The sequence below is a fragment of the Callospermophilus lateralis genome, chromosome 5, assembly GCF_048772815.1.
Source record: "Callospermophilus lateralis isolate mCalLat2 chromosome 5, mCalLat2.hap1, whole genome shotgun sequence".
Lineage (NCBI taxonomy): Eukaryota > Metazoa > Chordata > Mammalia > Rodentia > Sciuridae > Callospermophilus > Callospermophilus lateralis.
This window is the reverse complement of record NC_135309.1, coordinates 117722598-117748748: the sequence shown is the minus strand read 5'-3', so window position 1 is coordinate 117748748 and position 26151 is coordinate 117722598. Positions and strand designations below refer to the sequence as shown.

At 32.3% G+C, this 26151-nt stretch overlaps 1 protein-coding gene across 2 annotated transcripts in view; it reads left to right on the top strand.

The window, feature by feature from the left end:
• Positions 1 to 26151, top strand: part of Kif2a (kinesin family member 2A) — a 64479-nt gene that overhangs the window by 27174 nt on the left and 11154 nt on the right. The window contains exons 2-16 of one of the 2 annotated variants that reach the window (XM_076857241.2): positions 2900 to 2994; positions 4021 to 4140; positions 6467 to 6521; positions 8566 to 8631; positions 9260 to 9360; positions 11091 to 11186; positions 12708 to 12762; positions 13545 to 13707; positions 16426 to 16516; positions 16652 to 16715; positions 17406 to 17497; positions 19951 to 20093; positions 20397 to 20601; positions 21599 to 21709; positions 22237 to 22304. In XM_076857241.2, the coding sequence (XP_076713356.1) occupies positions 2900 to 2994; positions 4021 to 4140; positions 6467 to 6521; positions 8566 to 8631; positions 9260 to 9360; positions 11091 to 11186; positions 12708 to 12762; positions 13545 to 13707; positions 16426 to 16516; positions 16652 to 16715; positions 17406 to 17497; positions 19951 to 20093; positions 20397 to 20601; positions 21599 to 21709; positions 22237 to 22304 (1525 nt within the window). Of the gene's footprint in view, positions 1 to 2899; positions 2995 to 4020; positions 4141 to 6466; positions 6522 to 8565; positions 8689 to 9259; positions 9361 to 11090; positions 11187 to 12707; positions 12763 to 13544; positions 13708 to 16425; positions 16517 to 16651; positions 16716 to 17405; positions 17498 to 19950; positions 20094 to 20396; positions 20602 to 21598; positions 21710 to 22236; positions 22305 to 26151 lie in introns of both variants that reach the window. The other variant, XM_076857240.2, reaches the window with a different exon arrangement.

The following is a 26151-nucleotide window of genomic DNA, read 5'->3' as shown; positions in this document are numbered from 1 at the left end:
AACATTAAACAGAGACATGAGGTAGGAGGGAAAGGGAAAGAAAAGGGAAATTGCATAGAAATGGAAGGAGACCCTCATTGTTATACAAAATTACATATAAGAGGTTTCGAGGGGAATGAAAAAAAAACAAGGAGAGAAATGAATTACAGTAGACAGGGTAGAGAGAGAAGATGGGAGGGGAGGGGAGGGGGTGATGATAGAGGATAGGAAAGGTAGCAGAATACAACAGTCACTAATATGGCATCATGTAAAAATGTGGATGTGTAACCGATGTGATTCTGCAATCTGTATTTGGGGTAAAAATGGGAGTTCATAACCCACTTGAATCTAATATATGAAATATGATATGTCAAGAGCTTTGTAATGTTTTGAACAACCGATAAAAAAAAAAAAAAAAGTAACTGATAGCATGCAGTTGTTAGTAGCTTTAGAATCCTTTATCTTTTGGCCTGAGGCCTGGGAAGCCTCTACCCAGCAACACATCTTGGCATGCCAATTCAAGTCCAGTTCAGGTCTCATAGTGGGAAGTCTTTGCTGCAGGGCTCCCAAGATTTTGATGGATCTACATCCAGGTCTGAGGCTTTTTCTACTCAGTCCGGCTTTATATTACCTTTACTTTCATGGGTTTGAGATCTGCATCATGGGCTGAAAGTCTTCCATGACCAATTTTTTTTCTTCCTCTTTTTGTACTCTTTGCTCAGTATCTCTTTCCCAGAGGATACAACTGACACATACCACTATTGGTTATTTACCTAATTTCTTTTCTCCAAATCAAATTGTAATAAGGATTTTAAAATTTTTCTTTTTAAGCTTCTTCCTTTTGATTGCTCCCACCGTTTTTATAGTTTATCATTTCCCTCCATCCCTAATACTTTTGCTTCTTGTACTGTCTACTTATTTCAGCAAGTGGCACCATTTACTCACTTGCTTTTCACTTTTAAGTTCTTCCTCAAGGTGGTGTTAAAAGGGAGACTTACTCTAGCAAGAGACGAATGAGGTCCCAGCTTTTGAGGTGTCAGGTTATGTAGGACTTTTCTATAGATCATTAAAAAGCCATTGGAAAAACTTCAGTTGTTTTACTCTGTGATGGGGAACTATTAGAAAGTTTTGAGCAAAGGAATAATATAATCTGAATAAATTTTTAGTCAGGAATGTTGGGTTGATGTGTGGAGAACAGGTTGAAGGACAGAATAGACTATTTGGGAGAAATCATAGTAGTACAAGAAAAAGACATAGGTATCTTGCACCAAGAAATGGGATTTCCTAATCATATTAGTAAACATTTTAAGATTAATAATCCTCAGCACTGAAGATATAGAGGAATGGGTCTTACTGTTGAAATGTAAATGAAGGTGATTTGGAAATATTTAACTTAGTAAAGAAAGTTAAATTCCAATACATTCGTTTTATATAATGCTAGGCAGATGTTCATATTAATAGGTCTCTGTGTGTGTGTGTATATACATACACACATATACACATATATATAGTGTTATGTGTGTGTGGGTACACACCCACATATATATAATCATGAAAAGATAACCACTAAATTTTAGTTAAAAAGAAAAGCAGCACTAATGACTAAATTGTGGTTATATCCTTAATATTTGAATTCTTACAAGAGTATTTATTCTCTAGATTTTTATATGAACCCATATAGAAAAAGGTAGTGATTGACAGAAATTTTATACATTATACTTAATCAGATTTTTATGATGCCAACATTATCTTGAAAGATATTGTTTAATATATAGTTAATATAATAAAATTATTTCTTATCTGTTTTGTTTTAGATATTTAAAGAGATATAAATTATTTTAAGGTAAATACTAGAGGCCCTAAGGGTTTCCATTAGAAAATACATGAGAAAATTCCATATAATCAGCATTTTATTAGGTAATACAGATGATATAGAAATATATCAGTTTCTTTTCTTAACTAATAACCAAGTGGGATGGGTAAAATGAAATAATAAATATATATGTGTGTATAAATGTTCATACATACATGAGAAACTTATTGATCTGATTCTAGGAATTTGTCTTAAGGAGATAATTGACAAATGTTCCATGACAGATATATTGTCCTTTTCATAGCAGTGTCTGTATTAGTAAAAAATTGCCTATAACCCAAGTGACTATCAGTGCATATTAAATAAATTGTGATAAATAGAATATTGTTTTATAATTTAAGATAATTATTTAGCTGTATAGTTATTAATAGGTAAGATGCACACAATCTGTTAAGTTGGGGGATAACAAGTTGAGTGCATTTATAATATCCTGTTTCTATATATGGAAAGGCTGGCCTAGGCAAAGTAAGGAGGAGGGTAGGTTTGGAGAGGCAACATATAGAAGAGGACATTTTAGATAGCTATTTCCCAGCCTTTTTTTGACTCAGATTCTCTTTCTATATTTAAAAATAATTACAGTGAAATTTCTTATACAGTGTTGGCATAGTATATGATGTGTTTTTTTAAGAAAACGTATCTTTATTAGTATAGTATTAAAAGTTGGTGCATTCTGTGTCCAAGTTACTTTTGACACATAGTAAGGAAACTTTCTAATGATTAAAACTGTTTAACAGAATGAGATTCTAAGCATTCAGTGTCACTACATAACTGTTTAGCAGGTATACTGAAAATAAAGGTTTGCTCTCATTTAGTCTTGTTCATTCCTGGATTTAGCAAGTAACAGATTGATTTTATGACCTTGTGGACAAAGCTTATCCCTAATCCTGAGAGTTTATGAAACTCCTTTATAAGAAAGATAGCATCCTGTGTGTGGTTGTGTGTGTGTGTGTGTGTGTGTGTGTGTGTAAAATTGCACATTATAATTTGACAACATTTAGGAATGCCATCATTCATTGCTTTAAAAATGTATGTTTTGTTCCTACTTAGGCCGAATACACCAAGCAATGGTAACATCTTTAAATGAAGATAATGAAAGTGTAACTGTTGAATGGATAGAAAATGGTGACACAAAAGGCAAAGAGGTATGATCACTGGGTTAAATTTTATTTCTTGTCCTGCTGTCAAGATTCTTAATGTAGGGCTGGGGTGGCAGAGAGCTTGCTTAGCATGTATGAGGCACTGAGTTTGATCCTTAGCACTGCATTAAAAAAATAAATAAACAAAATAAAGCCATGCTGTCCATCTACAATTACCAAAAAGAAAGATTCTTAATATAGCAAGACATTGTAGCACATGCCTATAATCCCCAAAACTCTGGAAGCTGAGGCAGGAGGAGGATCATAAGGACTGGGATGTAGCTCAGTGGCAGACTGCCACTGGGTTCAACTCCCAATACCACACACACACACACACAAAATTCTGAGTATAAAAACAGAAAAGTATATTATTTTTATGATACATGTATTTTTTATCATTTCTTAAAAACTTCTTTGGCATGATTAAAATTTTTCACTCAAAGAAAACTTAGTCTTTCCTTACATATCTTATTATGATTGCACATGTCCTGTTAATTATTAGATGGAAGTGTATTATTTTAACCCAGCTCACAAAATTTGAAAGTTGCTAGAAGCTAATTATGTGGTTCTGTTTGTCACCGTGCTACTAGCAATTCATATAATCAAGAGCATATATGCAGCAGGTGTGGTGGTGCACGCCTGTATTCCCAGACACTTGAGAGGCTGAGGCAGGAGAATTACGAGTTGGAGGCCAGCCTTAGCAACTTAGTGAGACCTTGTCTCAAAAATAGTAAGGGCTGGAGATGTGGCAAGTATAAGATCATATGCATGATGGTGTTAAAAAATTACACATAACCTAAGTGGCCATCAGTACATATTAAATAAATTATGAAAATATAATAGAATATTTAAATAAAAATAGAGTATGCTTTTTGAGAGTTTTAAAAACATGAATTATTCTAAATAATTTTGTTTGCAAGGTACTACTGCTCATTAGATTGAAATCATTTATTTACTGTGTATAAATTCATTTGAAAAAGAAAAGGTTAATTGTCAAAATACCTTCTCAAAATGTACATGTGTTTTAAACAGATTGATCTGGAGAGCATCTTTTCACTTAACCCTGACCTTGTACCTGATGAAGAAATCGAACCCAGTCCAGAAATACCTCCACCTTCAACATCTTCAGCCAAAGTAAACAAAATTGTGAAGGTTAGTGATGAAAATTTATAACAGGGAATATATGTATATGTGCGTGTCTTCAGGTTTAAAATTGGAAGGCTGTGTATATTTTAAAAGTATTGATTGACTTTTTTTTTTTAAAAAAAGTTCTTTCCATCATCCACATCGATGGAAAACACACCCTTTCATGGATTGAGTTTGTCTAATTTGCAATTATGATAATCATTAGATAAGATCAAAGGAATTCCTTGCCTAATTAGGATTTTTTCTGAGACTTATAGCTTCAAAAAACATCGAAGTTAGAACCATTTGTAAATAAAAATAACTTTATTATGAATAATGGATACCTACCCTAATAGTCTTATGAAGTTATAATTCTGCTATTTATTTTTATTAAAGAAAGATGAGAAATGATAGGAACTGTTTAAACTACTTGTATATCGTCTATGAAGGTAAACTTTAAAACCATGGTATATTCTTCCTAGCAGTTTGTCTTTTTATAAAAGCTAAAAGTACATTACTTTTAGTATTTCAAAAAATAATTCTTCTTCCATTCTCTCAACCCGTTACCATGAACACTTGGTATGAAAATTCAACATCTTAAAATTCACTTAGTCCTGCAAATGTTACTGAATCTGCAATTCTTTGCACTTAATTTTTAAAAAGCATTCATTGACACCCCCTCTCCCTCCATATTGTGCAGGTACTGTGCTGGACAGAATACAAAGATGAATGTGACATGGCTTTCAGCCTATAGGAACTCAATATTTTAGAGGGAGGACATACATAAGTATCTAAATATATTAAGATAGAGACAATAATGGAAACAAAGCATTCTGTTTTGTAAACTCTGCATATAAACATCATATTTTTCAGTTCATGTAACTTAAGCATATTGAAAGTTACTGTTTAGAGGTCAGTAGTTTTCACTTGTAAATGGACTGTTTTTCATATTCAGCTTCAAAATCTTGGAGGATCTTCAGGTTTATCTTTCTTGCTATATCATTAGGAACCTTTGTTTACCATTAGAGTCATCTGAATTTTTTTTTTTTTTTTTTTTGGTGGTGCTGGGGATTTGAACTCAGGGCCTTGTGCATACAAGGCAAGCACTCTGCCAACTTAGTTCTATCCCCAACCCCTCACCTGGATAATTGTTAAAGATACTACCTGGACCTCACTCCCAGAGATTCAGTGTTATTTAATAGGAGGTCTTAACTAGCATTATTGTCCTTCAGATAGTATCCATCTCATCTGAATATGCAGCCAGGACTGAGAACAGCTGTATTATTTGATACTTTTGAAATGAATTAAATGAGGTCTGTAGTAAATAAATAATAGAATCAAAAGTTTGTTGCCCTAATCTATGCAGTATCCAAGTCTTCAAATCTCCTAAGAAAACCTTTTTATGGTAAACAACAAAACATATTTCATAGTATTTAAGTATTTAATTTTAACAAAGGGCGCTAAGCTGTCTAGAACTAGTATTTTATTAATTATCCTGATAACCAAAATTAAACCTACTGATTCCCAAATCCAAAATGCTCAGATATCCGAGACTTTATGAGAAACAACATGATGTTACAAGTGGAAAATTTTATTCCTGACCTTATGTGATGGGTCACAGTCAACATGCAGTTGCACCAAAAACACAGTATAAACTAATATCTATGTCTATTGTATATACAGTGTATATGAAATACACAAGAATTTGGTGTTTAGAATTGGTCACCAAGGTATCTCTTTATGTATAAGTAGATATTCCAAAACATGAAGAAATCTGAAACACTTCTGTCTCAATTATTTAGGAGGGTTGGGGCTGTAGTTCAGTGGTAGAGTGCTTGCCTTGCATGCATGAGGCACTGGATTTGATCCTTAGCACCACATAAATAAATTAAATAAAGGTACTGTGTCCATCTACAACTAAAAAAATAAAATAAAAAGTATTTAGGAAAAGAGAGACTCAATCTCCATGAAGTTTTGGCAGGATAACATTATAACAATGTTACTTAACCTTTCTTTACTTCAGTTTCCCTGACTGTAAGATGGGAAGAGCAATAATAGTGACTTCATAGGGTTGTGTAAAATCAAACGAATTAGTACATATATAAAGTCCTAAGAGCAGTGCCTTGGTCATGTTAATTCCCTAATAATTTGGGGGTGATGGTGGAGGGGAATATTCTGTACGCAAGAACTTGAATATTGATAATCATAGGAATTCATTTTAGTTTTTTTCCATTTAGTTTAACATTACTGTTTGTCTTCATACTTTGATCCATTCAAGAAGCTGAGATCATGATCTGTATCTGAGAAGTGAAGAGAAAAAAAATACAATGAACATCTTTTTTTCCCCCTATAGAATCGAAGAACTGTGGCATCTATTAAGAATGACCCTCCTCCAAGAGATAATAGAGGTAAAGTAAAACTTTTGTCTCTTAATCTTACCCATTGACAGTTCAGTAAGGATTTGACAAGGTAAATAAAAAATAAATATTACCTTGATATTATTTACTTAAAGTTTATATCCCCCCGCTTCTCCCCTGCCTTCTGTTTTCTTGGTGCTGGGATCGAATCCAGGGTCTCACACATACTAGGCAAACACTGTACCACAGAGCTCCATTCTCAGGCCATATGTGTCTTAATTTTTTAATCTTTCCTGATTTTCTTACATAACAATGTCAATAATATTTTTTTAAAAAGATTTAAAACATGTAATGAATATAAACCCCATGAAATGTGTAATTTTTTTAGTCAGCTCAGTAAATTTGAAAATTTGGGCTGGTAGAGTGCTTGCTTACATGTGGGAGGCACTGGTTTGATTCTCAGCACTGCATATGAATAAATAAATAAAAAGTCCATCAACAACTTAAAAACATTTAAAAATAGTAATAATTTTGCAAATTTGAGGAGAGCATTATGAGAAAGAAGGAATGGGGATGGAAGGAGTCAGCTGATTGTGATGATTAAAATGTTTACCTTAGGGGCTGGGGATGTGTCTCAAGCGGTAGCGCGCTCGCCTGGCATGCGTGCGGCCCGGGTTCGATCCTCGGCACCACATACGAACAAGGATGTTGTGTCCGCCGAAAACTGGGAAATAAATATTAAAAAATTCTCTCTCTCTCTCTTTAAAAAAAAAAAAATGTTTACCTTAGGGCTGGGGCTGTAGCTCAGTGACAGAGATGTGCCTAGCACCTGTGAGGCACTAGGTTCGATCCTTAGCACCACATAAAAAATAAATTTTAATCTATTTTTAAATAAATTAAATAATAAATAAAAATTTAAAAATAAAGACATGCTGTCCATCTAAAACTACAAAAAAAGTTTAAAAAAAAAGGTTTGTTAATTTCCTGGCCAGGAAGCTTCCAAAAAGTATGATGAGAGTTAGCAGAAGAAAAATCTGAACAAGCATAAATTGTAGTTAAATTCCAGTCTTTCATATGCTTTCAGCCAGGAAATGTAAGGCATAATTAATTTCTTTTCTACTGTTCAGCAGTTTAAATTTAGTATTTCTGATTGTCCCTGTATATGTGGATACTGGGACAGAATGGGCCAGAGGTATCAGAAGAGAGGTAGGAGGGGAAAGTCATTCTTTTAAACATTGTCCTTTGAGTCTTGTGAAAGTTTATATTTCTTTTTTTTTTTTGGTAATACTGTACTTTATTAATTTATCAGTATTGTAGGTGTTAGGTTGCCTTTATATATATATATATATATATTTTTTTTTTTTTTTAGTTGTAACTGAACAAAATGTCTGTATTTTATTTATTTATTTATGTGATGCTGAGGATCCAACTCAGGGCCTCTCAACGTGCGAGGCGAGCGCTCTACCTCTGAGCCACAACCCCAGCCTTATATTTCTTTGTATTGTGCTATTTATATTTAATTTCATGTTCCTTTTTCCAATTTAATAACACCTAGAGTGGGGGAAATTCTCTTTAAGATTTATGTATTTAAGGAACAAAGAATGGGATTTGTAATACAAAGAGGTCTGGAAGGACTTAAGTTTTGCTTTCTTTGTATCTAAGTAAGATCAATTTTTTCAAAACAAAGCTTTTAAAATTTATATTTTGTACACATATTTAAGAGAAGTTCCTTTGTGGTCTGAAATCTTGACATGGAGGGGTTCTCACATAATTTTAAAACTATTATTAAAAAATCAAATTTGCCTTTATTTTTTATGCAGATTATACAGATTGAGTTTTATAACTAAAACTACATTTATGGAAGCTACTCTGCACATATTAATTTGAATTTTTTTTAAAGCAGTGTCAGTTTATTGAACATAATGCATTATTTTATATTGCTTATACAGAAATAGAAAACTTCAGTAATTTGCTAAATGCAACATTTAAGAATCAGGGATTTTTTGTTTGTTTTTGGTTTTATTTGTGTCTCTGTTTTACCAAAGTTAGCTTTTACTGATTTTTGATCTGAATTTAAAATTTCTTTGACTTACAGTGGTTGGTTCTGCACGTGCACGGCCTAGTCAACTTCCTGAACAATCTTCCTCTGCACAACAGAATGGTAGTGTTTCAGATATATCTCCAGTTCAAGCTGCAAAAAAGGAATTTGGACCTCCTTGTATGTAAATCAGTATCAAGGATTCAGTCATTTTTGGCATACATGTTTTCTCTCTTGGTCATTCTTATAAGTTCCCAAATGGTAAAGTCTACCTCTAAGTTTTATTGCAGATTTCATTTTACCACTCTAGAATATTTTTTATTTTTGCCACTTTAAGTCTGTTAATGGCATTTTTAAATGTTTATTTTAGATAAAAAATTTTGTGTGACATAAATTTCTTCAATTACTTCGAATTTAAAATTCTGGTCAAATAATAATTTGTAAAGGCTTTATAGGAAAAAGTCTTAGGCTTCTCAGTACTTTCATTTGAAAGATCTGTGATTTTTAAACCAAGAGATGACATGTATCAATATGTTTGAGTCATTCTTCTTGACTCTGTTTTGTATATTGTCCTGTTCCTACCTTTGTTAAAGCAGCTCATAAATAAAGTTCACATAGGTGTAATTGGCATTGCATGCCTTGTTATATGTATTTATTTTTTTGTATATGTGATGAAATTATTCATGATTTTCTATAAGTACAGTATTCTAAAAAGAAAACTATACTTCTGCAGCTCATTTTTTTCTTTCAGCACGTAGAAAATCTAATTGTGTGAAAGAAGTGGAAAAACTACAAGAAAAACGAGAAAAAAGGAGATTGCAGCAGCAAGAACTTAGAGAAAAAAGAGCCCAGGTTTGTAACAGAAATATATTTTGTTTCCAACCAAAGATTAAACTGTATCAGTGAATGTGATTAACTTGTGAAAAATAATAGAGCTATTCATTTTAAGTATTTAGAAAATTCCTTAAATTGATATTGAGGAATGAAATAAGCTTTTTTGATAACAAATTGCCATAGCAGATTTTTATTGCATGTACTTTTTACATAGTTTAGTGAGTATGTGTTGGCTTCAAAGTTTGTTCTTTTTCAATAATAAGCTATTATGTTACAGAATTCTAATGTGTATGTTATGTTTATGACTAATGGTCTTTTAATTTTAAAAAGATCTAAAAATACATTTGGAAAAACAACCCAGGAAGGTACACGATTGTACTATAAATTTCATTATTGGTTTTCCATGATTAAGTTCTATGTGGCATAGTGAAGTGGGGTAAATTTTGTGTTTCAGTTTATACTAAATATAAGAATGAATCTCTACCTTGTGTTCTTTTCTTCCTTCAAATGGTAGTAAACTTTTTAATAGCAATGGTCTTTTATCCCTTTATAAGGTCTTTGTGTTAGAAATTTTGTTGTTAAACCTATAACTCCTCTGTTGTGCTTTTTTTTGTATCTATTATAGTCTAAGAACTTGTTTCCTATAGTAAAACATCAGGTTGTTTATTTAGTAGTATTTTCAAATGGTGTTAGATTGCCAATTCATGTGAAATTGTGGACCCAGTGTAATATTCAACCTGAATAAATCAGCTTATACCTGAAAGTTACCTGAGAATGTCTAGTTGGATTTTGAAATAAATAATACACAAAACAGATATTTACTGATACTTAGCATAGATGCCACCAAGCGTTTTCTGTGTATACTTCATAATACTTACATATATATCTCTCTGTTTGCTTTATTTTTAATATCACATTTTGTTTTTGAGTTCATATAGTTGGTATTATTTCCTGTCAGGTCAAATGAAAGTGAGTTTCAATAATAGTTCTGAAATTTACATTCAAAGCAATTCTGAATGTGATGTATGAAAAAAATCTGATTTAGAATATTCAGTCATTTATTTCATGGTTTGGCATGCTATTTGTAAAAATCTGAAGTTTTGCAATTTTGAAGCAAAAAGGTAAACTGCAATTAGCATTTGATGTTTTAAAGTTAAAACATTTTTTAAAAAATTATCTTGGCTTTTGATTCTTTTTTAAGTTCTATGTCCTATTGCTTTTTAGCTGTTTTATAATATGTTAGAGTTTTTTTAAAAATTACTTTTAGAGAGTCAATAAATATAGGACATGAATCTAAATGAATTCACATTCCACTTTGCTGAAACACTAGATGAATCACACAGAAGAATTTGACTTGCTTAGAAGAATTTGAATTTAAGAATGAATTTTTCTAGTATTTTAGCTTTAGAGTTTTGTCATTGTTTCTAATGAGTGCTATTTCTCTTTTCCAATTTCTAGGATTAAGTATATAACAAATGATTTTTGGTATATAGTCAAAGGTGGTTTTAAGAATGATTCTTTGGAGTTAAAAGGATACATGTTTACTAATGGAATTGTATTTGCTATCAAAGTGATCTGAACATAATAAACATGAACTCTGAACTATCATAGACCACATTTTCAGTTCAGGTTGGGTCTTAGTTATAACAAATAATACTTAATTGAATTTTCAAACCATGTAATATAAATGTAACAAATGTAGCATTATTATAATTATAATAAATGGCAAATGCTTTGTCTTCTAATAGGATGTTGATGCTACAAATCCAAATTATGAAATTATGTGTATGATCAGAGACTTTAGAGGAAGTTTGGATTATAGACCACTAACAACAGCAGATCCTGTAAGATTCTTTGTTTTAAACTATTGCTGAGGGAGTGTTTATGCTATCAATAAAAAACGTGTATTGATACCTACTAAATTCCTATTGTATTTAGCTAAATGTTTTTTCCTTTGGGGGGCTCATTTCCTGTATTTTAAGAGGAAAATCAAGAAATCATCTACTTTTCTGTACATCTTCCATAATTTTAAATACTAGAGGTGCTGCCCACAGAGATGACCCTTTTCAAAGAAAAGCATGCCTTTGGAAGGGCAGAACAATAGCTAAGATAATGACATAAGAACCAGTTTCCTTCTAATCATCTCTCGTAATTTGGTTTCAGTTATAAGCTTATTTTGTCTTTGACTTGGACTGTAGATTTCACTATCATTCCATTTTATTATTATTTAATTTGTTATTCGAAAATGAATATTATTCTGGCTTTTAACAGTAAATGAGGGTTGTTGAGGAGCTGCAGTGGACCAAAACTCCAGTGCTGAAAATTTTTCTGTAGTCTTACTGCTTGTTTCCTGTTGAGTGAGAATTTGTTGCACAGAAAATAATTTTATGTGTAATGTGAAAAATAATCCATCTGACCTAGCATATATAGAATGTGTTAGGTTTATGTATTATATAGGATTTCATAAAATTGTCACAACATTTGTATCCCATATATTTCAGTCCTTGCTAGTCCTCCATGTCTTTTACCTCCTGCATCTTGAGCTCATGTTTCACAACAAATTGACCAACTTTCTGAAATGGGCTGATGATAGTAAATGTTACTGGCTCTCAATCCCTGCTTCATCTTATGAGAACATAAGTTTTATGAAAATAAAATTTGTGCAAAATAGTTGTCATATTTGTGAAATTGTTCAAATTTTGCTTGGTAATCTTTTGAGAATCCATTTTTTTTCTATAGTGATCTTTGCAAACAACTTTCCTTATCATCCTGGAAATATGCTAGTTGATAGAATAAAATTTTTACTTTAGTTGTATACAATTTATCTTGAAGTGAATAAGGCACCTTCTTGACATAAACTTAATGCTAAGAACATTAGAACCCTCTACAAAATTTTTTATGTAGGGCTGGGGTTGTAGCTCACTTGTCTTGGACATGTGAGGCCCTAGGTTCAATTCTCAGTACCACATAAAAATAAATACATAAAATAAAGGTATTCATGTACAACTAAAAGAAAACTTATTAAAAAAATAAAAAATGAAAGGTCAAGGAATGTAACTCAGTGATAGAGTATCCCTGGGTTCATTCCCCAGTACCCACCCTCAAATATTTAAAAAAAAAATTTTTTTTTTAACTTATAGTAATGGTTTACCAAAAAGAAAATGAGCAAGTTTCAATTACACTCAGAACTTTAGAAATAATTGTGCCTGACAAGTATTAAAATTTAAATTTAAGCAAAGCTAATTTGTTTTTTGAACTTACTTATGCTGCTTACATATTTATAAAACTGATTGAGAAAATTACATTGACTTTCTGGCATTTTATATACCACTGATAATCACTTAAATAAGACTTTTTATTCCTAGATTGATGAACATAGAATATGTGTTTGTGTAAGAAAACGACCACTCAATAAAAAAGGTATGGTGCTTAATGAGCCCTATAAAGTTGAATTTGTCTTATTTGCAATGTATCTTAATAATAGTACAAATCAAATTGGTTTGGAAAAGTTCAGTGTAAATAATTTCATTTGTATGTTAACTATTATGCAGATTTCTATGATTACACCTGTTGGTCTGTCACTTCTATAAATCATTGCCAGCTGGGCCAGGCATGGTGGTGATGGTGCACACTTAAAATCTATGTGAAACAGGAGGCTAAGACAGTAGGATCACAAGTTCAAGACCAGCGTCAGCAATTTAGTGAGGCCCTAAGCAACTTAATAAAGCCCTGTCTCAAAAATAAAATAATAAAGAAAACCTGAGGATTGAGCCTCTGGGTTCAATCCCAGATACTGCCCCCCCCCCAAAAAAAAAGCCATTTCTGATTCTTGCTTTACAGAAATCTTGTTTTAAACTGTTGTTGAAATAGTCTTGACTTATTTGAGTTACTGAATTTTTTTATGGGGTATTTTCTTAATTTTTACAATTTTTACTACTTTTATCTAAATTCTTACTACTTAAACTGGTTGAGGAAGTTTGAGTCAGGAGGATCACAAGTTTGAGGCCAAGCCTGGGAAACATAGTGAGACTCTGTCTGAAATACAATAAAAAGGGTTGGGAATATAACTCAGTGGTAGAGTACCCCTGTATTCAATCCCCCCAGTACTACCCCTTCCCCCCCCCCCGAAATCTTGCTACTTAGGTACCTTAATTTAAATGCTATGAGAATTAATGGGCAATGATTTTCACTTATTTTTTTAGAAACTCAAATGAAAGATCTTGATGTAATCACAATCCCCAGTAAAGACGTTGTGATGGTACATGAACCTAAACAAAAAGTAGATTTAACAAGGTACCTAGAAAACCAAACATTTCGTTTTGATTATGCCTTTGATGACTCAGCTCCTAATGAAATGGTTTACAGGTAGGTGAATTTGTTTTAAATCAGAATCTTGTTTCTATACCATGCATGTGTTCACCACTTCCCTGAAACTTAAATTGCATTTGATGTAGCTCTATAGAGCTGTAATGTGCTTTTTCATTCTGAGTGTAAATAGAGACAATGTAAAAAACTCTGTAATATTGGGGTTGGGGTTGTGGCTCAGTGGTAGAGTGCTCTCCTAGCATGCTTGAGGCACTGAGTTCAATCTTCAGCACCATATAAATGTAAAATAAAGATGTTGTGTCCACTTAAAACTAAACAATAAATATTAAAAAATCCCCCCCAAATTCTGAGAGAACTAATGCTTGTTCTCTTTAATGCTTCCCCAAAATATACTTTTCTTTGCCAATTGCTAATTAACTTATTACACACACACCCCCACCCCACCCCCACACCCCATACACGGAGAACAAATTTCTGGAAAGCATTGTTATGACCTTTAAGTAATGGAATGTAGTATGAAGAGAACTTTACATTTTAATCCCTGCACTAGGAATAAATTTGAAATACCTGTTGTTATACATTAATCATCATTTGTTTAAAAGTATTTAGCATTTACTGCCACTTAAGTTAAAAACATTCTATATCTACTATTTAACGTTTGCTTAATATTTTCATCTTTAAGCTTGTGGGTAGTTTTTTTGGGGTATATGGTTTTAATATGCGTTTATTATGTTTATGTATTCAGCTTATAGACAATTCAAAGTTATATACATGAATATCCCACATTCTTGTCAAATGTAGATTGTTTTCAGTTTGCAAAGTTTCATTTTTAGTAACATTAGTTTTAGCAGCATTGTTATTTTATTCTATGTAAAACTGCTTTGCAGTTGCTTGAATGTACCATGTTTTTTTTTTGCCCTTTATTTTATACAGATGCTTAGAAAGCAGAAGAATTAACAAGAGTCTTAAGAATTGAAAGTATTACTACATATGAAATATAGTTAAGACCAATTTCATTGATTTTAAGCCAGTAAACTGGGAGTTCAGTTGTAAAATGAACAAAATTAAAGAACATATTAATGCTAGATATATTGGGAAGAATATATTTAAATAGAGAATTGTAATAGCAATTTTTTTTAGCTTTCTGCCAATACAATTCTGTCCTCATTTACTTTTCTACCCCTGCCTCATAAAATTTAAGCCTGTTGGACTTTAAAAATTTTATTTATTTATTTTAGTTGTAGATAGACACATACCTTTATTTTTATTTTTATGTGATGCTGCGGATCAAACCTGGTGCCTCTCATGTGCTAAGCAAGTGCTCTACCACTGAGCCACAACCCCAACCCAAGCAGTTTGACTTTTATAATAGCTTTTAAGTAATTATTATAAACATGTTTCTGTATATGATAGATTTAATAAACAGTTTGTATTTCACATTGCATTTTACGCTTGTTAACATTACCAGTATTTATCCTCTTTCTTTCATATTTTTATGGATTGAGAAATTATATATATATACATACATATATGTGTTTATAAATATATGTATGTGTATATATATATATAACTTTTTAAAAATTTTGATCTGATCACTCTTCAGGTTTATTTCTAGTTCTTTTTGACCAGAGGTTTTTCCTTTTCTTTTTGTTTTGTACCTTTTCCAATTTGGCCTTGAAAATTTTAAGCAGAGCTATCCAAAGTGTTCCATTTGTAGATTTATTTTCTAAACTATATTTTATGTTCAGTGAGGAAGTATTTTTCCTTCACCATTATATTATTTTATTTTATATTTATGTTATTTAATTTTTGTGGTGGTAAGGTTCAAACACAGGACCTCACACATGCTAGGTAATGCTTTTAACTGAGTTATATCCCCAGTCCCCCTTTTTATTATAACAGTGGATTTTACCAATATGTTTGAGAAGCAGTCTAAGCCATATATTTTGGTATTCTTGTCCTGAATCAAAACTGTCAGCTCAGAACTCAGTGTCCTATAAGTAAGTTTGCTTTTTTAAATATATATATTTTTTAGTTGTAAATGGACATAATACCTTTATTTAATATTTTTTATGTGGTGCTGGGGATTAAACCCAGTAACTCTCATGTGCTAGACAAGTGCTCTACCACTGAGCCACAACCCCAGCCCCTGTAAGTTTTTTTATATTTTTTCCCCAAGGATAAATTATTTGCCCAGAGTCAAGGTAATAATTGTTTTTCTACTTACTTAGAAGGTCTAAAAATAATGTTTATACAGTTTTCCCCCCATTGACCCTTCTCTGTTGAGATTACCACTCTTATTCTGTTTTAAAATTGTAATTGATTATTTTTTATTTTTATTATATGTGTCTTATTATTCCCACCAATGTTTATTATGAAATTATACCTTAAAAACTTTTAAGATAGGTGCAGTGGCACGTATCTGTAATCCCAGTGGCTCAGGAAGCTGAGGCAAAAGGATTATAAATTCAAAGCCAGCCTCAACAAATTAGTGAGACCCTAAGCACCTTAGTTAACCCTGTCTTTAAATAAAATACAGAAAAGGGCTAGCAATGTGGGTCAGTGGTTGAGTGCCTCTGAGTTCAATCCTTGGTACAAAAAAAAAAAAAAAATTGAGAAATTCTTAACATGGTTATTTAAAATTTTTTAATAGAGATTTTTAAAAAATCTTGCCATAAACTTTGGTATTTGGTATTACTTTTATGTATTTGCTTAAGTATTTGTCACATATTCTGACTGATGCATTTTATTTTTAAGATTTACTGCTAGACCACTAGTAGAAACTATATTTGAAAGGGGAATGGCTACATGCTTTGCTTATGGGCAGACTGGAAGTGGAAAAACTCATGTAAGTAATTCATTAAAATTTTATCGCAGCATGATACTATAGTTTCTTTTCCTTATAACTTAATTCTATAATCAAATTCTTAAGATATATTCCTGAATAATGTCTATTATTATTTATTTTCTTTTCAAAATAAAGACTATGGGTGGTGACTTTTCAGGAAAGAATCAAGATTGTTCTAAAGGAATTTATGCATTAGCAGGTAAGTGCCCTTTTCATATGTAATTTGTAACATTCTCCTTGGATATTATTCAAGTGGCTTTGAAAGAAAGTTTTAAAATAGCAACTTTAATACTATGCTTAATGGGGCTGGGGATGTGGCTCACGTGGTAGCGTGCTCGCCTGGCATGCGTGCGGCCCAGGTTCGATCCCCAGCACCACATACAAACAAAGATGTTGCGTCTCTCTCTCTCTCTCTCTTTTTAAAAAAAAAAAAAAACTACTATGCTTAACGGACATTATGCCAGTGGGTTATCAGATGGAAAAGATCTATAAAATTAAACTTTTGGTGACAAAAATACCGATTACATTTTTGTTGGTATAATCTGGCACATTGTAGGAGATTAGTGTAAATTGTTGAATGGCTGCATTATAAAAAGGTTCTATTTGGTATGGTTATAAGAATGACCTTATTTTGACCACCTATATATAATTTTAGGTAATTTATAATAATAAGTAGTAGCATTGCCTTATAGAATGTGAAGGAGAGTCACTTCTGTTAAAAGTGCTTTTTTGTCAAATTAATATTTGCCTTAATTTTCATTTTTAGTATTGATGCTATTATCATACAAGGTAAAGATTATCTGAGTCCTTTACAGATAGAACATTTAAATTGCATTTTAAAAATATTTGCCACTTCTTAACAATTTTCTGTACATGAAATTCTTGACAGCTCGAGATGTCTTTTTAATGCTAAAGAAGCCAAACTATAAGAAACTAGAACTTCAAGTATATGCAACCTTTTTTGAAATTTATAGTGGAAAGGTATGTTGGAACTCTTTTTAAAATTTTTATGATTTTTGTTCAAAACACTAGAAAAACTGGGGATAATAGGAACATATCTCAACATTGTAAAAGCTATCTATGCTAAGGCCCAGACCAACATCATTCTAAATGGAGGAAAATTGAAAGCATTCCCTCTAAAAACTAGAACACGACAAGGATGCCCTCTTTTACCACTTCTACTTAACATAGTTCTTGAAACTCTAGTCAGAGGAATTAGACACATGGTAGAAATTAAAGGGAATATGGATAGGAAAAGAAGAACTCAAAACTATCATTAATTGCCGACAACATGATTCTATACATGGAAGACCCAAAACATTACACCAGAAAATTTCTAGAGCTAATAAATGAATTCAGCAAAAAGTAGCAGGATATAAAATCAACACCCATAAATCAAAGGCATTTCTTTCTGTACATCAGTGATGAATCCTCTGAAAGAGAAATTAGGAAAACTACCCCATTTACAATAGCCTCAAAAAAATAAAATGCTTGGGAATCAACGAAAGAGGTGAAAGACCTCTACAATGAAAACTACAGATTGCTAAAGAAACTACAGACCTTAGAAGATGGAAAGATCTCCCTTGTTTTTGGATAGGCAGAATTAATATTGTCAAAATGACCATCCTACCAAAAGCACTATACAGTTTTAATGTAATTCCAAATCAAAATCCCAATGACACAGTGCCATTTCTCATAGAAATAGAAAAGGCAAACATGAAGTTCATCTGGAAAAATAAGAGACCCAGAATATTCAAAGCAGCCCTTAAAAGAAGAGTGAAGCAGGTGGCATCATTATACCAGACCTTAAAGTATACTACAGAGCATTAGTAACAAAAATAGCATAGTATTGGCACCAAAGTAGACTTGTTAGACCAATGGTACAGAATAGAGGACACAGAGACAAACTCACATAAATACAGTTATGTCATACTAGACAAAAGCTCCAAAAACATACATTGGAGAAAAGATAGCCTCTTCAACAAATGGTGCTGGGAAAATTAGAAATCTACATGCAGCAAAATGAAATTAAGCCCCTGTCTCACTATCCACAAAACTCAAAAGTGGATCAAAGACCTAGAAATTAAACCAGAGTCCCTGCACCATATAGAACAAAAAAGTAGGCCCAAACAGTCATTGAGGTGAATAGAGAGCCCATAGAGTGGGAGAACATCTTTACTACACACACATTAGATAGAGCACTAATTTCCAGGATTTACGAAGAACTCAAAAACCTAATTGTCAAAAAAATAAATAATCCTATCAATAAATGGGCCAAGGAACTGAACAGACACTTCTCAGAAGATGATACACAGTCAGTCAACAAATATATGAAGAAATGTTCATCTCTAGTAGTTAGAGAAATACAAATCAAAACTACTCTAGATTTCATCTCACTCCAGTCAGAATGGCAGCTATCAAGAATACAAACAACAATAAGTGTTGGTGAGGAAGTGGGAAAAAAGGCACACTCATGTTGCTGGTGTTACTCCAAATTGGTGCATCGAATGTGGAAAACGGTATGGAGATTCCTTGAAAAACTTGGAATGTAATCACCATTTGACCCAGCTATCTCACTCCTGGTTTATACCCAAAGGACTTAAAAACAGCATTCTATAGGGACACAGCTGTTGTAAACATCAATGTTTATAACAGCACAATTCACAATACCTAAATTGTGGAACCAACCTAGATGCCCTTCAGTAGATGAATGGATAAAGAAAATGTGTGTGTGTGTGTGTGGAATATTACTCAGAATTAAAAGAGAAAAAAATCACGGCATTTATAGATAAATGGATGGAGTTGGAGAATATCATGCTAAGTAAAGTAAGCCAATCCCCCAAAAACAAATGTAGAATGTTTTCTCTGATATGTGGATGCTGATCCATAATAGGGATGGTGGGGAGCATGAGAGGAATGGAGGAACTTTAGATAGGGCAAAGGGGAGAGGAAGGGGAAGAGAGGGGGCATGGGAGTAGGAAAGGTGATGGAACAAGAAGGACATCATAACCCTAAGTCCATGTATGAAGACACGAATGGTGTGACTCTACTTTGTGTATAATCAGACATAATAAATGGTGCTCTTTATGTATACCATGAATTGAAATGCATTCTGCTGTCATGTATAATAAATTAGAATAAATTCAAAAAATATTTTAAAATTGAAATAACATTTTCAATTCAGTGTCACTGAGCACATTCATGTTGCTTTACAGCTACTGTCACAAACTTTTTATATAGATTTTGAATGTTAGACTTTGTCTTGAGGTTTTTAAAATGTCATTGAATCCCTTAATATGTTGAGCTTTATTATTCTAATATAATTATTACTTTCCTCTCTAAAATAATTTTTAGGCTCTGAGTGACCCATTGTTATAGAACTGCTTCTGTTTATTTTAAAGCTAGTTTTCTAAAATGGATGTGATTTTTCATAGGTATTTGACTTGCTAAATAGGAAAACAAAATTAAGAGTTCTAGAAGATGGAAAACAGCAAGTTCAAGTGGTGGGCCTACAGGAACGGGAGGTTAAATGTGTTGAAGATGTACTGAAACTCATTGATATAGGCAACAGTTGCAGGTAAATACATTAATTAAGAAAGGGAAACTTCAATTTTAGGTAATTGTTACACAAACACAAACTAAGGAGGTTCTCCATTGCACCTTGGGAGTAAAATTCCTTGTTCTTTGACATCTATTATATTGATATCATACTACAGTTAGGAAAAGCTAGGTAAAGTTGTAACATCTGGTATCTCTTCTGTATTTAAATTGTAAAAACTGGCTAAATAGATTTTTGTTGTTGCTTTTTTAAAATGAAGATGTCATGTTAACATGTAAATTAAAATTTTAATGTATCAACATGTCCTTAATCACATTATAGAACATCTGGTCAAACATCTGCAAATGCACATTCATCTCGGAGCCATGCAGTGTTTCAGATTATACTTCGAAGAAAAGGAAAACTACATGGCAAGTTTTCTCTCATCGATTTGGCTGGAAATGAAAGAGGAGCTGATACTTCCAGTGCAGACAGGCAAACTAGGCTTGAAGGTGCTGAAATTAATAAAAGCCTTTTAGCACTCAAGGTAAATTAAATATATTTAATTATGAAAAGTCTATTATCTATTATTATTATTATTTTATTATTATTATTATTATTATTATTATTATTGTAGTTGTAGATGGACAGCAAGCAAGCCTTTATTTTGCTTGTTTATTTTCATGTGGTGCTGAGGATAGAACCCCATGCCTCACACATGCTAGGCAAGTGGTCTGCCACTGAGCTACAGCCCTCAGACCTACTTTTTAATTTTGTTTACTCATTTTCTAAATAATAGTACTTACTTTTTCCAATAAAAACACATTTTCAAACTGGTGGGATAAAATGGTATATGGATTGGCACACCAATTCAATTCTCAGGCTGCCCAGATAGATTCTAAAAAGCTTTTCTTCATCAGATATATTTTCTTGGGTAGGGTAAGGAACTTTACAATTGAACTAAGAAATAACTTTCTCAGAAAAAAAATGTGGAATGGTTTTCAGAAAGTCTGGCTAGGTATATATTATCTTTTCCTTCACTAGAAAAGCAAAGGTTGGAAAGATTTATAGTAAAATATTCTGTATTTTTTTCTTATGTAATGCCACTTTGAAATTTTAACATTTTACAGTTATCCTGTTGCCTGCCACATTTAAACATTAGCCATTGTTTCCAGAAGTATTTTTTGAAAGGATAATAAAGTAGATTTTGTGAGTTTAAAAAAAATTTTTAGTTATCAGTAGACCTTTACTTATTTATATGTGGTGCTGAGAATTGAACCCAGTGCTTCATATATGCTAGGCAAGTGCTCTACCACTGAGTTACACCCCCAGACTTTGTGAGGTTTTTTTTGTTTGTTTTTGATTTTTTTCTTGAATTAGCGTTCATGGGAACACTTTTACAATGCTGTGAAACTGTTAGAATTTTCAGAGCTCATCAGACCTTAAATGTTAGACTCATCATAAAAGACCTCTTAAAATATGTTACTTAACATCACTCTTTTTAAGAAAGTCTAATCTGTGAGTCTTGCTTTCTTAAATTTCAGGAGTGCATCAGAGCCTTAGGTAGAAACAAACCTCATACTCCTTTCCGAGCAAGTAAACTCACTCAGGTGTTAAGAGATTCATTCATAGGTGAAAACTCTCGTACCTGCATGGTAAGTTTATTTTTGTTATATTTCATTTTAATCCTAAGGGAATAACTATACAATATCTATGGAAAATTTTAATGTACATTAGTTACAATCATTTGAATCCTAGATACAGTTGATATTTAAGATGTGTCCCTGCCAGTCTGATAGAAAGCATTATATTATTTCCAACATCTGAATTATCTCATATATATCATGAATGTATAATTTGTTATTAGGTTTTGGTTATCCTGTGTAACAGCACCAGGGTTTATCCTCTGGCAAGATGCTGTTAGAAGAAGTAGGAGGGAGTAGTCACTTGGTATTGTTCCCTGTGTTTGCCTTCATTTTCTGCTGGAGTTTGATCATTTCATGGTGTTTCAGAGAGTTGCTTATATTTTAATTGTATCGTTATGTGATTATGGGTATAAGATAGCAAGTAAAATTTTTAAATACCCACTTAAGATTAGACCTAAATGAACTATTTTTTAGTATTATTGTCTGGATTATTTATGACATTTTATCTTCGCCTTTCCTCCCCCTACCCCCTGTAGATTGCCACGATATCTCCAGGAATGGCATCCTGTGAAAATACTCTTAATACATTAAGATATGCAAATAGGTATGAGATGGTTCTCTATTACAAAATTTGAAATCTAATTCTAAAACAGGGCAGTATATAATATCTTGTTCTAGGGCAGATTGTAGTACATTGTTCTTAAAAATATTTTATAGATTTATTCTTTCATTATATTTTTTCGGTACTGAGGATTTATTTAAGCCAGGGGTACTTTACCACTGAACTACATCCCCATCCCTTTTTGTTTTTTAAGACAGGGTCTCCCTGAGTTGCATAGGGCCTCACTAAGTTGCCAAAGTTGGCTTTGAATTTGTGATCTTCCTGCCTCAGTCCCCCAACTTGCTAGAATGACAGATGTGTGCTACTTTGCCTGACCACATTTATTATTTAAGGTGATAATATTTAGAATCAGTTTTTTAATTTGTAAAAATGAGTTGACAAAATGTATCATAGACTGTTAAAGCAGTTTATTCCTTGGAGTCATGAAAAGCCCTTGGACTTGAATGGGCATATTTATTCTATAGCTCCCCCCTGCTACTCTTGTTTTGAATGAGTGATTACATAGTTTTAAATTTGTTAGCACCTATTACATTTATGATTTTAATGTAGAGATAAAATTCCTCTTTATGAACTATTTCTAATATGAAGATTATCTTAATTTTGCTTGACAAAAATATTTTGTCAAGTGTGTTGTATAGAGAAGCAGCTGTTATCTTTAGTAAAAGTGACCGTTCTGTACTACAACATGTTTGTGTTTTTCCATTTCAAAGTTATATTTTGTAATATTTTACTTTACTTAAATTATGCAAATTCTTCCTCTTGAGATTGAAAAATAAATGAAAGCTACAGGGCCAGTGTATATTTCTTTTAATTGTTTTGCTATAAGCTAAAAATTATTCCTGATGATATTAAATGTTATATATAAGGAATATAAAGTTTGAGTGACAAGTGATAGTCTTTCTGGTGTTCTGTATGAATTATATCTTGTTATTCATGTTTGTAATGTGTCCAACTTTAAACAACTGGGTCATTAGCGATGGAAGGACAAAATGCATTACAGGCTGTTAAAGCAGTTTATTTCTTGGAGTCATGAAATGCCCTTGGACATGAATGGGTATATTTATTCTATAGCTCCCCTCTGCTACTCTTGTTTTGAATGAGTGATTACATAGTTTTAAATTTGTTAGCACCTATTACATTTATGATTTTAATTTAGAGATAAAATTCCTCTTTATGAACTGTTTCTAATGTGAAGATTGTCTTAGTTTTGCTTGACAAAAGTATTTTCTTTGTTTTAATCATAATGGAAATTTTATTTTTAACTTTTTCTTACAATATGAAACACATATGCATAAAAACTACCTAAAATATAAGTGAATAAAATAATGAATACCTGTATGGTGAAAAATTTGGCATTATATTAGGAAATAGAACATCACTGGCCTCTTACAATGTTCTTAATGTATTCATTCCTTCTGATTACAAAAATTACAAAAATTGTCCATCCCATTAGTTTCTCACCTTAGGTAACCATTGTCCTGACTTCTTGGAACAAATTTCTCATTTTTTTTACCTGCTTTTGGAGATAGGATCTTCCTGTTACCCTTAACTGGGCTCAAACTCAAGATTCTCCATTGTGCCCAGCATTATTTTTCTGTTTCTCCTTCTCTCTAGTTTTTATTTTTTTTTGGTAATAGAGATTAAACTCAGGGGATGCTCTGTCACTGAGCTTTTTTCCCACCCGCCCCCCCCCCCCCCTTTTTTTTTTGAAGGAACCTAAGTTGGCAAGGCTGGTCTCAAATTGCAGTCCTCCTGCTGTAGTCTTCCCAGTCACTGGGATTATAGGCATACATCAATGCCTGGCTTGTTCTCTTTTAAAAATAGTTTTAAGCTGTGTGCAATGGCATAGATTTATAATCCCCAGTGAGGCAGCTGAGGCAAGAGGATTGCAATTATAAGGTCAACCTCAGCAATTTAGTGAAACCCTGCATCAAAAATAACAAATAAAAAGGGCTGGGTTTAATTCCTAGTACTGATAAATAAATTAAAAACAAATATATACATACATACAAAGTTTTACAGCCTATGAATATATCTTTAAGCAGCATAGGATCTATGTTTGGATCATGTACTTTTTTCTTTTACGTTTTATTTCAGCTGAAGAAATTTCAAATGGTAGTAAACATTGGAAAGTATAAACCTATTAATCTTGTAAAAAGGTATTAAAATCTAATACCTATGTTAAAAATGTAATAGAACTTTATTTCAAAATTTAATTCCTTTTATAGTTTGAACTTACTACTAGCTGAAAACTTATTGTGCAACTAAATGATTTTTTTTTTGTAATTAATTTTTAGCATGTAGGATTTTTATCATTAATTTAAAATGCTGCTTATTGAAAATTGTTCACGGACAGGTGGGGAATAGCTTAGTGTGGTAGATTCTTGCCATGATAATAGAATTAAAACAAAAAATCTTCATGTCTTAAAACTTTAGACTGAAAAGGATTCCCCCTAATATGAAAATGATATACATGTTCAATAACCCTTACCTGAAATGTTTTGAGATCAGTAGTGTATTTGATTTTGGATTTCTTCAAATTTTGGAATATTTACACACACATAAGGAGATATCTTAGGGTGGGATCCAAACATTAGCAAAAACAACTTACTAAATTCCATTAGTATAGGCAGTTCTCAGTCAGAAAACAACTTACTAAATTCCATTAGTATAGGCAGTTCTCAGTCAGAGTTCTTCATCTGAATCACCAACCACAAAAAAGTTGAGTGACTGTTTTATAATCATATGAATAGTGTTTCATAGCTAATACCATTCTAGATGTACAAGCAGAGGTTAATTTGTGAAAATGAGTGACTTAAAGAACTAGGGCTTCATTTTAACTCTTGTGTCCTGTTTGAGAAAGTCCAAAAAAGCACTAGGAAGTCATTAATACTAATAAATATTCATGCAATTGACAACATAAGAAAGAGTGGTCTTGTAGTTTAAATAAATGGTATTTCAGGATTTAGGTATGTCCTGGAGCTGGAAATGTAGCTTAGAGATAAGAGTACTTGCCTGGCATGCAAAAGGCCCTGGGTTCAATCCCCAGTACCTCCCTCACTCCCATCCCACCTTCCCCCCCCCTCCCAAATTTGGTACTTTGTGGTTAAATTTCAAGTATTATTAGAAAAGTAAAAGAAGGATTTTAGTTAGGTCTTTTGAGTAAGGGATCAGTGGCATTAAGAAGTTAAAACCTCTTAAAACTGATTATTTGTAAAATAAAAGTCTAAATACATTGTTACAGCAGTGTTGATAACCTTTTCTAAACAAAACTGAATTCAAATGAAAACTTGAAATGTGCATTGCTGTTTTTACAAAAACATTTTCTTTTAATTTGTTGCTGTTTTGGTGCTGCAGAGTAAAGGAGTTTGGAATTAGTCCATCAGACATTCCCTTCTCACAGGGTAGTGGCAGTCGCCCTGATCTCTCTCCTTCTTATGAGTATGACGACTTTTCTCCTTCGATTACCAGGTCTACTTCATTCTATACATAAGATGTTTATTTTAATAGTTTTAAAATTTTTTTTCTATATATAAACATTTCATTTACTTTTGTCCTGAGCCATATTATTTTTCATTTTCATTTCATTTGGCAGGTGCTGGTTGTACTGCATGATCTGCATTTTTATGTCCTGTATTAATTTATTTGCTTTGAAATTTTGGTTTAGAATTCAGGCTTCCTATTTCTCCTCATTTTTAAAAGGAAAAGGATGATGTCACTTTTGCATACTTACCATTAAAAGATAAATTTGTCTTGTGTGCAGTGAAGAGTTTACCTGTATTGTGTATGATTTTATAAATTTCCTTGTCTTCAAGGAAATGACAAGGTT